Here is a 14,776-nt window from a genome sequence, read left to right on the forward strand (position 1 = left end):
TTTTTGTCCTTCATCTCAACGCTTCAATATTTATCCTTTTTTTTTCGTTATTTCAAGACGTTCTTCCCTCGTCTCAGTACATCACAAATTATATCGAAAAAGTAGAGTCACGGTTGATCTAGTGCACACAATCATTTTCGGTTGATTAGTTTATGTTTTTAAGAAATACTGGAATTTAAAGCGAGACAATTCGCTTTCATGTTACGTAGATTTATTGTGATCAGTGGTGGGAAACCTATATAAATGCTTTGCATCGAAAATTGTATCAATTTCCTCGTGCTTACTCATCAAGTGACGTTCAAAATGCTTCTAAAAAGAAGCGTTTTTCTACAGGTGGGTGGTTCAAGTGCAAGTGTATAGTGTTACAAAAATATTTTACAGGTCTGTCTTTTACTCACACTCAAACGAGGCAAATGTCAAGATTACGAGAGCAGCTACGGTGTTGACGAAAGTGATGACCACTCAGAGGCTCAAGAAGATTCCGGACCAACAGACTATTCAAAATATTATGCTGTAGATAGATCAGCGCCTCTAATTTCTTCGGCTCAAGGTAACATAGGCTTTACGAGTCCTATTGAATACGCAGGATTTTTTGCACCTTCAATAGGTAAAACGATTTTTTTTACAAACAAACTATCTTGGTTTTATCAATAATTCCAGATTTTGGAGCCTCGGTCAAACAGGAGGTTCAACAACCGAAGAACCCTTTTGCAGCCCAAACCAAAACATTGGGATTTATTTCTGAACAAAACCAATTTCCGAATTTCTACGCCGCTGGTCATTTTCCCATTGACTATTTTGAAGAAGCGCAAAAAACTCAAAGACAAGAAAACCAAGAAGATGATGGTTTTGAACCATCATCTGGTGTTGACTATATTTCCCATAATCTGCCATTAAATTTGGACGGTGAATACACCTCCGATGTAGAAAAAGTCCAACCGAAACCCAATAAGAAGAAGACCAAGAAGGTGCGCAAATACGATATTGAAAAAGAAGCGTCGGAAGAATTTAAAAATCCGGACTATTCCTACGAATATGAACCATCATCTTCTGGAAAATACACTGATTATAATTCCGGCAAGTCTAGTTCAACTGTATCTCAACAACCCACAGCTGCAGGTTTTTATGAGAAACACACTGAAACCCCGGCGGCCACCCCTTACCAAAAATATAGCTTCCAACCAGTGAACACTGAAAGCAAATATTTGGGATCTTTGATTAGCACCGTGGCCCCTTTTAATCCCTCTTATACCAAAATTCAAAGTACTGTAACTCCAACTTTTGAAACTCAACCCAGTGAAAATATTCCGAGTCACTTGAAAGACAAAAATTGTAGAAGAGTCAGAAAACATATTCCAGGAGATGGAAGAAGACGTAAGAGGGAAGCAATGAATTGTTACGTTTGTGAAGACCAAGAAAACAACTCGAAATATACTCAATGTTCGTATGCTGTTGAACCGGAACCAACTAATGACTATAGCGGAATTTCTGAAAGATATTCTACTCCAGCAAAGCAACCTGATGGTTTTCGCTACAAGAGATACTCTGGGGATGACAATGTTGATCCTTATGAGTATATCAAAGCTCGGACGCAGAAAGCTTTTACTGACGCACAAGAAACCAAAGATTACGAGGAATACAAAATCCCGGAATTTTATGTAGATGAAACTCCGGACAAAAGCTATTCCGAAATACAGTCTGAAGCGATTGCTAAAAATCCGGCAAATTGTCACAAGGAAGAAAGCAATGGAATGACTTGTACTATTTGCAAAGACCCTAAAACTGGGGGAAATTTCGAACAGTGTTCTTACACTTCTGAACCCAAAGAACAAAAATATGCTTACGTGACTGAAAAGAAATACGATAGTGACGAACCCGAAGAAGGAGCAGAATCAAAATCTGAACCCCAAAAGAAGAAAGCAGATAAAGAAAGTAAAGAAGAAGAAAAAAAATTTGATTCATCTGAAGAAAGTGAGAAATTAAAATTTGATGATAAATTAGACTTTAAATCAAGTAACGACAAACCAAAGTTTAGTAGCAAAATTAAAGAATATAAGCCTTTAGTTTTACCAAGTAATGATAATTCACAATTTGCCAAGTTAGATGAATTTAAACCGATTGGTTTATCAACTAACAAAAATTCAAAATTTAGCAAATTGGAAGACTTTAAACCTTCTGAAGAGTACAAATCAAATTATCACGGCCATGACAAATTTAAACTGTCGGATGATTACAATCCTGAAGTAAAAGATGACCCAACTTCAAAAAAAGAACCTTACAATCCCTCTGAAAGTTACCAAAATGGACAACCAGGAAGTTCAGGTGCTCCTAAAAAACTGATCGATGATGATCCTTACGAGATTCCCAAACACTTCGCTGAAAGTACAATCAAGGAGCAAAAAACCGGTGTTCGAGGCCTCGAACCAAGTCTCTATGGAAGTGCTGACTCTTCAGAAGTTGAAGGTGACGATGCTGATTCTTCTAGTGATGTTGAGCCTTACAAAGACATCGATGAGTATCACTTTAAACTCTTCCCCGAATTCTCAAATGAAGAGTCTCAACAGGCCGAAGTTGTGGCTGCAAATCCTTCCGCCGACGCCACCCGAAAAGACGTCGAAGAAGTTTTGGCCGAATTTAGTAAAAAAGACCGTTCTGCATGCAAGAAAGCTGAGAAGAATGGCATGACTTGTTATCTCTGTGTTGATAATAAAGGCATTCAACACGAGGAGTGCATGTACGTGTCCGAATCCAAGCCGCAGGCAAGTCATGTAGCGTACCATGAAGTCAAACAAATAAAATCGCCAAATAGTGAAAATAAAGAACACGAACAAGTCCCAGCCGCTACGGAGATTAAACGCAAACATTTCTTTAAGAAAGTTGTGACCACGCCTACGCCTTTCTCTATGGAAGCGGCAGCGTCGAATGAGTATGAAACCAAAATAAAGTACAACCCGAACAAAAAGAGAAAAAGTGCAAAGAAAGTGAAAGAACCCGTTCATGCGGCTAGTAGTGACGATCCCGAAAAACTACCCGAAGACGATCCTGAAAAGTTACCTGAAGATGAGAACGAACCCGAAACTCCTGCCGAGTTTGTTGTCGGGGATGAGGAAGGGGCGTACAGCGCTGAAACAAAGCCAGTTTATAGCAAAGTTCTGGGAGTGAAACTTCCGAAATACATGATTGAGAAATCAGAATTTGAGAAAGAGTTTGATGAGTTTGCTGGTACACATTAAAAGTAGTCTTTATTTCTTGTGATAGTTTAATTACAGTTAGGTACTTGTGTAATATAGTTATGTTATTAAATTGTTATTGTTATTACTTACATTGTTAAAAATAAAAAATTAAATAAAAAGGATGTTTTTTCTTTGACTTGCGATATCCGGCCTAGTCATTATTTACGGTCATGTTTATTTTTTCGCAATTTGTGGTTATTGGGAAATTGCTTTTGGTATTCCGTAGCAAGTGCGGAGTATCCTTGATTTTTTATTGATTTCACGGTTTACAAAAGTCGGCAAAAAACGTATCTTCAAAAAGAGGAGGAAACATACTTTCAATTGATATACAAAATTTAACTATGTATGAAACAAAAATGAATAAACAATCACTGAAGTTCATTTTGAATTATTTTTTTTAAACTGTATTAGTAGGTACAGTTAAAGCACAATGAGTGTTTCTTCAAGTCATACAGTGGGATAGGATACGTGTGACTAATAAGTTAAGTGACTCATTTGTTGCTAAAATATTCCATTTGCATTACTATTGTTGTTTTTTGTTGATTTTGTTAGAAGGTTCTTTGCAAGTATTCTTAAGCAATTTGAATGTAATTTTTCTGCTATTAAAAAAGAAACGTGTAATGTGGTTTGTAACAATTGAAATAATTGTTTTAAAGGGATTGTATACTTTCACGTCAAAAAAAATTTCATCAACAAACATTTATTCAAAAAAATAAAAATAAAATAAATGTAGTGGAAATTCTGAAAAAATTTAGTTAAACAGAAAAACATTAAAATTTGATAATAAGAGCTTAACATATTTAATTTCTGTTAATCTTGTTTTTTTAATCCATTGTATTAAAATAACTTACAAATGTACAGCGTATTTTAAAACGATTTTCATCTAGTCGCTTATAGAATTTCTATGCAAAATAAAAAATGCCGCTTTAAAAAATTAACTTCAAATTTTAATTTATTTCAATTGACAGCCGTTACTGTTAACAGAACTATCTGATTCAAAAAGTGTAGAGCGGCACAGAAAAATTTACTTGTAAAGAAATTCTATAAACGACTAGATGAAAATCATTTTAGAATACGCTATATTATCAAATTTGTATTCTGTTACATTTTTAGTATGATCGTAAGTTTTTATTACCAAAATCTACTTAAATCAAAAATGTGTAATAAAAATCAGTTGTTATAGTTGTAAAACACTTTGTCTGTAAAAGTATTTTTATGAGATATTTTTAAATAAATATGTTTATAATAATAAGTATAGGCTTTCTTACTAGAACATTAAGAAAAGCAACATTCTTTTAAATGATTTTTTAGCTTAGTTGGAATCTATAGACTCCTTAAGTTGCAGATGTAAAATATTATTGTTTTTTATAAGGATATTAACCCAAAAGAACTTGCTGAAACACTTTGTATCTAATAGTGTAAAGTTTTCATTTGGAAACATACAAATGTTTGTGTCGACACTTATTAAAGAGAATAAAATATTAGCAAAATAATCAAAAAACGAGAAATACTATGTTTGTTTAAATATTTGTTGTTTAATACACATATATGTTACTATAAATATTATTTTTAAATCTATAGTAACAATTATTTTATTATGTAGTCTATAGTCCTTTAAATAGGGTTAAATTTATAGACTACACAACAAAAAATACACAGCAACTATAGATGTAGTTTTCAGTTATCTACAATTTTCAACCTGTTACACGGTTTAAAAAATACGTATTTCATGAGGTTTATTTATTTATATGTATTTATGTTTTATTATAGTCGTACAAAACTTTTATTAACCTTTTTTATCAGAATTTAGTTGCAATCCTAATCAAGGGCGAATTTAATACAGAAGAGTGATGGTAGGATCATAAAAATAAAGAACGAGTACCTACTGTTTACTTTAAATTTTTATAGAAACATGTAGATGTTACAAATAAATTTTTGTTTTGCTTCTACCAAGATCTATTTCTAGATCCGCTACTGCTCTTAATTTTATGCAATTTTAATGTTTTGAGTAAAAAGGTTAAAAAGTAATTAATGATTTATAGTTTCTTTGAATTGTTTCCAAAAATTGCGTGGGGCCGATTTAGGGAAATCAAATTAAAATTTGATTTCAATAAATATTTTCTAAACCAGACCTTTTCTAGTAGGTAATTATTTTTTATTGTTTATTTTAAAAAGATTATTTATAAATAATACAGAAACAGGTCCTCTAGTGTTCATTAATTGTTTCAAGTGCAAAAGTACATTGCAATGTTTTTGTTGTTATGCAAATTCATAAATTAGGTAGTAAATGATGTTTACAAAAGTTAGCACAATAGTTAGTTACAACTACAACATAAGAGGACGTATAATATAGCTAGGTGTGTTTCCTAGTTAGTAATATATAGTTTTGTATAGAACTTTTTTCGTGAACGAATCTCATCTATTCGTTACAGTTAGAACGATGAATTTATGAAAATTGTCCTTTGCACGAATAATAGTAAATAATGCCACTACGGCATCGTTTGCAACAATACCATCATAACTAATCGCAATTTATTAGAAAATATTTTTGAGAGATTGTTATTAGAAGTGTTGGTAAGGATTTTACGATCGTTAGACACAAAGGCTGGGTTGTTTGAGTTGAGCCGCTCACGTGGGTTTTATTTGATTGATGTCTAGTAATACTTCAGGTTCTTTCAGAATTTAAAATAGCGGCCTGTTGATTAGTGAATCACCGATATAATCAAGCAGCGTGTTTGATAACATCTAGAATATTGAGCATTCATCAATTATGTTTGAACACAAGTTGTTTATAAGAAATACCTATTCATTAAAGAGAACAAGATTAAAAAAGCTGGGATACGTAAAAAGATGAAATAATTGATAATTTCATTTATTTTTCTAAATATAAACTGCCTACAACTATGAGTGAATGTGACAGGGTTGGTTTAAGGGCAAGACGGGGCCTGAAATATGTGGGCCTATCACATTTTACAATACAATACTTAACAATACCTTAACAGCGTTGATAAGTGTGCTGCTTCTTTGGTATATTATTACACATTTTACAAAATATAATAAATTACTTCATTTTTTAAAATAATACTTTACGTAATCATCCCTTGACTAATCACTTTGTGGTTAATCAAGCGCTTCAATCCGAATTTCATGCACATTTGCCCATTGATCAAAAGAAACGAGATTTTTACATAATGATTTATTGGTGTCAATGTACTGAAAATTTTCAGAACGTGTAAATATGCATTAAATTCGACGATTTCTAACTGCAGAGAACACAAAATAAATTTCATCTGAGTAAGTACGTTCCTTCTCTGACTAGTTGACAGATACTGGTATTTTTATTATTACTTTGATCGGGATTTAATTATTCTGCCAGGTAATAACGGTAGTGCAAAATAATTCTTGTATCTAATAAAATAAACTATACACAAAGGTAACGTGCAATAAATTTGTCTTGCGCTGTGAAATTTGTTGCACGTTACGCCATGATATGATAAAGTGCACAGACATTAACATAATCCTTAAAACATCTCTTTGGTGTGTCTTACTCACTAATTATATAAAATATATTATATTGTAGAAATAATAATAAAAAAAACATTTGTGAAATGATTATGCAATAAATAATAACATCCTTCGTAGTATTCTGAGACCAATGTACATTACACAATTTGCCGTTTTAGGGAACTCTGCCTCTAAACAAAACAAATCAAATTTATTAAGTCATTTTCTCTAACTAGATTAAACTAAAATATCTACACACTTATACACTTTCCGACCATTCACACTGGTTTTGTTAAACATAACAAGGTTCAAATTTAGCCCAGATTCAAATCGTGAGTGTAGATGTTTTCCGCTTTCAGACACGCACTTCCACTTTCAGTTGGAGAGTTCGCTGAAGCCAAAGAGTTTGCTCTCGTCGCCGCCAGAGGGGAGCGGCTATTCTGTTCAGCGTTTTCAGTCGAGCTTGTGCAGTTCAGGTGGTTGTTCACAGGGGCGTCGTTGTTTGTATAGTAGTACGACGAATCTGAAAAACGCAATTTGTTACATTATTTATTATAGGAAATTTATTAAAGAAAATGGAAATAATCGGATTAAACAAACAAATCTGCTATAAAGCGTTTTTTCTGTTTTGCTCAATTTTTCTCATTATATAATAGATCATTACCGCGGCGCGTTCTTTGATGCTGTTTTATGTGTTTGGTTCATAACTTTAATTACACAATAACATAAATACCATTATCTTTTACCGTGGTAAACGACCTCAACTAGAAATTATTTAATATTGAAAACTGCTTTGTTTCTTAGTGTTGGGCGACAAATCACTTAATTAGCCCAGCGTTGTTTGTTTGGAAAGTGATACAACATTACAAGATAAAATTATCAAAAACACCGAAATAAATCTACAGTTGCAGAAATAGAATTACAACGAAGTATACAAATGATCTTATCGCACAAAAAGAAAACAATGAATAATAAGAGACTGTACAATGGTCAATCAATCAAATTTTGCATCAACATAATCTAAATAGAATGCAAAAAAATCCCGATTTTCATGCAAAATAAAAAATTCTTTTGAATGCTAATGCGATCGGGTGATTTCCCTATTCAAAGCAATTTCTAAATTAATAAATAGCCAATGGTTTTTAAAATTTGTCAGGTAACAATACTCACTGTTTACTTACTGAGTAACCCGCTGGAGGCACTTCCGTAGCCGTAAGTGCCGTAAGCAGTGCCGTACTGACTATAAGCCGTACTATACGCGTAATCAGTCCCTGGCACCACAGTGGTACCTGAAAATAAATAGAAAGAAATGGTAAAATTTTGCAAAAAGTGTGAGGATTCGGGCGAATCGTAGTGAGGGTTTGTTTCATGGGAGACTTTCTTTGATAGTACCTGTGGAATAGCCAAAGCTTGGCAACATGGTCGAGTAGTGTTGATTGGAGCCATTAGATGGCTGTAGTACAGTCAATGCGGCTGGATCAGGTGACCCTGTATGGGACGTGGGCTGACTTCCTGGTTCGGAGGGTAAGGCTAGTGGTAAACCGGGGGAAGCCCCGTCTACTACTGCCCCCAGACCGACCACGCCACTGTACGGTGAGCTAGTTTCGGCTACCATGCAATAACAAAAAATTAGCACACGCAAAAAACACAAAAATATAATAAATTAGAATAATGCCAGCTTAAAATAGTGTTAGTAAAATATAGAGAAAATTTCTATCCATAGAATATTCGATTTCAACTCAATAAGACTCAGTCAGTAGTTAGCAAAAAAATTATATGAATAAAATAATGACTTTGGATTTTTTTATTGAGCTGAAATCTAGTCTACTTGTTAATAATAACATGCAATTCATTGTTCATTTCTATTAAATAATGCCTTAAAAATATTTCTAATTGCAGAAAGTGCTAAATAAATAAAAAGAACACTGTTTACTGATAAACTTGTATCCTATTTATCTTTAACAGGTACTAAATCTAAATTTTCTATCTGTACAATGTACGTCGCAGTTGCAGTTTTTTTTAAGGTAAAATAGGTACAAAAATTTGGTTTGTATATAAAAAAATGTGTTATAAAACTGGGTCCTATTGACAAAGAGGAAGAAAAGTTTTATCTTTGATTTTACGCCAAAACGCCAAAAAACATTTTTTACTTCACCTTAAACGAGCAATTCTAAAATTAAGATTGCTTTGATTCATTGAAAAGAAAAAAATATTTTTATCTTGATTTTGTACTTAATAATAATTTAATAATAATAATTTTTTAGGCGTTCTAAATTCCATCACATTGACGGTTTTATTTTTTGACAACAATCTAACTTTGACAAATAAGTTTACGCAAGTTAAATAATAACAAAAATGTTTGTGAAAAACATAACAAATGGCAATTCAAAGAAACAGCTTTAACATAAAAAACAAAGTCATTATTTAACAAGAACAATCATTACTTTATTCAATCAATTAATTGTCAAAGTGATATCGTTGTCAAAAGAATAAAATTGCCAATGTGATGAGACTTAGAAAGCATATAGAAAAAAGTCCAAAATCAAGAGAAAAATGAACTTTTCTTTCCACTGACTCAGAATAAGGAAGTTTTAATTACAAATTCAGGTTTAGCAAAAAATACAATTTTTTTTAATCATAGAATTTTTATATACAGTGTGTCCCCGAATTGAGTTTACAAGAGGAAAAAAAATTATCTTTGATTTTACGCCAAAACTGCAAAGGGAAAACATTTTTTGCTTTACCTGAAACAAGCAAATCTGTAATTAAAACTTCATTATTCTAACTCAGTAGAAAGAAAAGTTCATTTTTCTTTTGATTTTGGAATAATTTTTCTCTGCTTTTTAAGTTGAAAATCAAGAGAAAAATTAACTTTTCTTTTCACTGAATCAGAATAATGAAGTTTTAAGTACAGATTTGCTTGTTTCAGGTGAAGCAAAAAATGTTTTTCCTTTGCAGTTTTGGCCTAAAATTAAAGATAAAAATGTTTTCTCTTGTAAACTCAATCCGGGGACATACCGTATAGAAATCGAGATTTGTATTTTAAAACCTGTTTAAAAAATATATAAAAATCCAAAGTATATTATTAATAATATTTTGTAGAAAAAATGTAATGTATTTTCAGTTTTATGTATGCATCAACTATTAATAATAAGAAAAACACCAAACTGAGCAGCATGGTTTAAAATTTGACATATGATGATTTCAGGTCATGGTAAATTATTTTTATTAAACTAAATGTTAAAAAAAATAGTCACAAGAATAAGGATTTTGATGAAAATCTGACAAATTACGTTAATTGGGACCGGAAACTCTGGTTAATGACTTTTAAAGTAGAGCAGGTGTCAAATGGTCGTAAACAAGAGATTATTACTAAACACCGGGTGGCGATAGTTATCTGTCGAAGTCAAGTACAGAACAAACAGAGGGAAGGTCATGACTGCAAACCTCACACCATCACACTCAAACCATGTCAGTAAATAATACAAAAAGTGCCTAAGTATGGGAACAAAGGAAGGGCAGATTGTAGATATTTAATGCGACGGTTTAATTAGAGGATTCAATGCCAAATGATGCAATGAAATGTACACAATAGGACATAAAACATGCGAATTTAACTATAAAGACATGCAACGAAAGTACAGTGGCGTGTTTGAACCAAAGTGCGAAAAAGTCCCGACACCTCCCACCGATATTTAAGTCTCACCTGAATGGTAAGGGGACATTGCAGGGTCCATTATCCTAGTGGATTCTAGTTTCATCTCATGCATAGTGATAGGTGCTAATGGAGTTAATGAACTGGTCCCTAGATTAGACATTATTTCTTAATTTGTTGAAATTTGAGCGAACCCATCACCACTGAGAAATAATATAAAGGGTGCTTACCCAGAGAGCCCGCCAGAGGCGGCGTATAGAGGTTCTGAGAGGTGGCTTGACTCATGGTGTTGATGGTATCGTAGATATCCGCCGCCGAACTCGCCACACCCACGCTGGGAAAGCCGCCATGGGTGTCGTAGTATCCTGTTTGTCCTGTCGTTGTTCCCGCTCCTCCCAACTCTGAGAGGAGTTTGTGCTCGTCTTTGATGCTCCATTTACTCGACCATAGCTAAAATATTTGAGTCAGTTAATTGTCAAAATTATAGCCAATTTGCCTAATTTTCAGTCCCAGTAATTCATATTTGCACCTCTAATAAGTACGTTTAATGTTAATATTTACGACATGTTTTTTCTACATCACCTAGTTAGGTTAAAACTGTATAATAATTCAAAGTTAATTCAATTTTAATGAGAGCAATTTACTTACATTTGAATAAAGCTGGTCTCCATTATACTGCGATCGCTGTCTTTTCAGGTCATCCTCCGGATGTCCGTTTATATCTCTATTTTCATCTGTAACAACGTAGAAAATGTTTAGAACGTAATGCGACAATTTTTTTTATTTATGTGCAGATGTGATTGTCGCAATTGCTAATAATGGCCAAGTGTGAGTAATTGCCTTGTCGGATAATGGAAAATGTCGATTCTGTACGCGAATAGAGAAACTCGAAAGTTGCAATTTAATCGACAATTGTTCAACTTATTTCGTTCTATTGTTTTACACTGCAATGTGTTCTTGAGCTCACTTGACAATACGCTTTGAGATGAACGGTTTTGCATCTCCGGAACTCCAGCTTCCGCAGACAAAACCCAATGAAATACACCAAATATTTTAAAAATTTTACAACCTCTCAAATTATGGATTTTCATAATAATTTATATTTATTTACAAAACCTGGGTATATCAGTTAAAACTTCTATAATAAAAGTAAAATTAACACACACAACTGAATATATTCGTACCTATAGGTATTTAATTTATTATTAATATCTACCGAACTGTACATTAAAAAAATGTTGTCCTAATAAGTTTGAAAAACTATACGAAATGCAACGATGCTTATTTTTTATGTTAGAAAATATCTAGTCATATAATAATGGGTGTCCGGACTGCGGCTTTAGTCAGTTCCGTTCTGAAAATTTATAACAAGAATGTAGAAGATTCAAAATTATAAGTACCTAAAAATTTAGCTTCAAGAGAAATGACGGCAAAAGTTTGTGCATCTTTATGCTTTGCTTTTCTATAGACAGTGTACTCAAAAATAAATCTTTTTTTTAAGTATATTTATAAAAATACAAATTGAAACTTGCATTTCGCAACAGAGTACTTTGAAAACCAAAAGTTTACAAACTTAAATTAAAAAAGTATGTCTCATTTTTTATGTCCATCGATGGTAGTATCTTGAAAACACTTTTCAACATGAAGATATCATCCACATTGCAAAAGGTCCTCAAATACCATTACTTTGCACCAATTTTTAATAACGAAAGAAACTCAAATACCATTACTTTGCACCAATTTTTAATAACAAAAGGTACTCAAATACCAGTACTTTGCACCAATTTTTAATAACAAATTGATACTTTGAACATGAGAATTTATGATGACAACTTAAAATATCAAAATCGAGAGAAAAATAAACATTTCTTTCCAATGAATTTTAAATACAGATTTGGTCGTTACAGGTGAAGCAAGAAATGTTTTTTCTTTGCAGTTCTGGTGCAAAATCAAAAATTAGTTTTTTCCGCTTGTAAAAGACATACTGTATATAAAAAAAATATTCCTACGATGTGTTTTTTTCTGCCACCAGACAAGATAATAAGCGGATTATATTTTTTTCTGGTACCCTTTTAGGTGAGGATTAAAAATTTAACCATCACAACAATGCGGTCTCGCCAATTTAAAGAATATGTTGTGTCATTTATTTAACATATTTTATTATACACTCTATTATGACAAAACGCAATAAAAAGAAGACACAAGAAAGTTCATAACATGTTGCTGAATTGTTTATCTTGTTTGTAGCCAATATGTTATAATTTATAGTTTTAAAGTTTTTCCCAAATCCGATGGCCAGATATATTAAATCACCTGGTATGTAGGTTTAAACATTTCATATTTTCAATTTTTTCTCTATTAATATTTTCCAATTTTATTGCCCATTAACAGCCGGAAATTATTCCGCGATATTTCACAACATTTAATGTGATTTATTTTGGGTGACAAAACACGATTTCATGGGTCTACATTAAATTAGCATTTAGAATAAATCCGAATGACATTCTCATTGGTGTTGCAGCATACTGTCGGTGCATACAACATTTGAAATAACTGTTTCATTTGTTAAACGAAATTGAATTGAGTTTGAAGGGACCAGAAATGGTCATCACTAGCATAACAATGCTTGACTTCACTATACAACACACTAGTCGATTTATTTCAAATGTACCCTTCGAGTTCCCCATGGACCAGTCAATATAATCGCAATAACATCGTCCTGCCGAACAGTCGCCCAAATAAACTTCCGACTTGCACACTCGCACATCTCGAAACACAACCGATAAACCAGCGTCGAACTGAAATTTTTGAAAAATCGATTCGGTTTGGGTCGATTTGGATTCGCCGTATTCGATTGAAAAGTGTTTGAATCTAGGGTTTGGATGGATATTCATTATTCAGTTGACTTGTACGCCTTTTATCCCTACTGAAGTATTAGGGTGAAAATTATACCGAGGGGCAAAAAGAGCAACATCTAAATGTCAGAAACGACAACAAAGGTGAGCGGTTGAAACGTTTATGTTTTTTGTTGTTTTGAAGAGTCCAAGCTTTGTGTTCAGTACGGAAATGGACGAATTAATGGCTCTTTTAGCCGCTTCGTAAATTTATCAAATCATTACGACTCGATGAAATAATGAAAATGTCACAACAGATTAATCAAAATAAGTAAACATCTGTCAGGACTTGTATGGCTTGTTGGAAAGATGGCTCTTCACAGCATGTCTCCAATATGACGCCACTGGACCGTACTACTTGTACAATGCTCGATAACTTGGTGATTAACCATCGCTCATCCTGTGACGTCATTGTGTCGTGATTAATTGATTCGGAAAATCGGGATTAACTAGGAGACACGGAGCCGAAGCATCTAATCTACTCGCAGCTCATAGTTTCAGCTTAACTAACCGAAACCCTCTTCCGGATTCTTTAAATTGTGGTTATCCTCGAACATCACAAAAGCACTGTTTTTGTGAAAATTTTAAGGGTGGTCGGTGGAGAATTGCCCAAATGGCATTAAAGATAGGGTAATGAAATCCGGATGCTTTTACGAGTAACAAGTGAGCTCCAATGTCCGGTAGAAAATTTTCATTCAGAATGTACTCGCAAGGGAACAAAATAACGACTTCACAACAGATTTAACTGGAATGGACAGCGCCCTCTTCATTATCTCAACACAACCTATTTACTCGTGTTCACAATTTTCGTCGATGCTAGCCAACGAAATAAACGAACTCGACGCCATTATTAACCCCCGATCATTGAAAATTGTGACCAGCGCTAAAATGTTATTTACTCGATGGTTATTTTCGAATCGACCCACAGTTTCCATTGTTTTATCAACAAGAATATAAATGGAAAGTCATAATTGAAATTAATAGAGAACTGTCTATTGATTTCATTACATTTGAAAACTGGTAACGAAGTAAATTCAATTATGGCGGTTTTGTCTTTGTGGTAGTATTTTTGTTGTAGGATATGACTTGAGTGAGTCGTAAATTTTGCAAAAGCGCGATGATAATTTATTCGACTAATAAATGCTCGCCTCGTAATAGCCGTGGTAATTGTCTATTTCAAAGGAACTGGTAGTTTCTCAAGTTAAGGGTCTGCAGACAGGAGGAACCAAGAACTTAAGATAAAGGATAAGTCCAGCTTGAAATCCGGTTAAGCTCCGGTTCCGGTCAAATGTAACTTGTTAAATTCATGTCCGCTTCCTTACGACTTTATCAGCGGTGCATTTAGTTGAGTTATAGTTCAACCACCGCCTCATACATTCTCAACTTTTCGAGCAAAGATTATTTTCATAATTTGAAAAAAAAATGTTTTTAGCGTATGTTTCTAATGATTTCTAATTTTATTTTGAAAAAGTACTATTGGTAACAAATTC

At 33.2% G+C, this 14,776-nt stretch overlaps 2 protein-coding genes across 9 annotated transcripts in view; one reads left to right on the forward strand and one right to left on the reverse strand.

Annotated features, from left to right (window-relative positions):
• The first annotated feature begins 227 nt into the window (after window positions 1–227).
• On the forward strand, window positions 228–3,346 carry LOC123014455. Of its 2 annotated transcripts, none has more exons than XM_044413592.1 (3): window positions 228–333; window positions 382–607; window positions 661–3,346. In XM_044413592.1, the coding sequence occupies exons 1-3, from the start codon at window positions 244–246 to the stop codon at window positions 3,231–3,233; spliced, it is 2,889 nt and encodes a 962-aa protein (XP_044269527.1). In that variant the 5' UTR covers window positions 228–243; the 3' UTR covers window positions 3,234–3,346. The 2 variants fall into 2 exon arrangements, with proteins under 2 accessions (XP_044269527.1, XP_044269528.1); XM_044413593.1 differs by having other exon boundaries at window positions 382–550.
• Window positions 3,347–6,095: 2,749 nt separating this feature from the next.
• The window catches only part of LOC123014148 (paired box protein Pax-5), a 90,751-nt gene continuing 82,070 nt past the window's right edge, over window positions 6,096–14,776 (reverse strand). For 4 of the 7 annotated variants that reach the window (XM_044413074.1, XM_044413073.1, XM_044413076.1 and 1 more), the window contains 6 exons: window positions 11,041–11,126; window positions 10,623–10,842; window positions 10,444–10,542; window positions 8,130–8,345; window positions 7,919–8,026; window positions 6,096–7,260 (listed from right to left, as the gene is read on the reverse strand). In XM_044413074.1, coding sequence (XP_044269009.1) covers window positions 7,052–7,260; window positions 7,919–8,026; window positions 8,130–8,345; window positions 10,444–10,542; window positions 10,623–10,842; window positions 11,041–11,126 — 938 coding nt within the window. In that variant the 3' untranslated portion in view covers window positions 6,096–7,051. Of the gene's footprint in view, window positions 7,261–7,907; window positions 8,027–8,129; window positions 8,346–10,443; window positions 10,543–10,622; window positions 10,843–11,040; window positions 11,127–14,776 lie in introns of all 7 variants that reach the window. The other 3 variants (XM_044413078.1, XM_044413075.1, XM_044413079.1) reach the window with 3 other exon arrangements.

This window comes from Tribolium madens, unplaced genomic scaffold (assembly GCF_015345945.1).
Source record: "Tribolium madens isolate multiple individuals breed KSU strain unplaced genomic scaffold, Tmad_KSU_1.1 Scaffold_97;HRSCAF=244;Tcas5.2_LG3a, whole genome shotgun sequence".
Lineage (NCBI taxonomy): Eukaryota > Metazoa > Arthropoda > Insecta > Coleoptera > Tenebrionidae > Tribolium > Tribolium madens.

What these genes read in the sequence shown, in the direction of transcription:
- LOC123014455 (XM_044413592.1), top strand. Translation starts at nt 244, where the DNA reads ATGCTTTGCATCGAAAATTGTATCAATTTCCTCGTGCTTACTCATCAA. An exon ending in AAAGAAGCGTTTTTCTACAG is followed by an intron (nt 334 to 381) that starts GTGGGTGGTTCA and finishes AATATTTTACAG; the next exon opens with GTCTGTCTTTTACTCACACT. An exon ending in ATTTTTTGCACCTTCAATAG is followed by an intron (nt 608 to 660) that starts GTAAAACGATTT and finishes CAATAATTCCAG; the next exon opens with ATTTTGGAGCCTCGGTCAAA.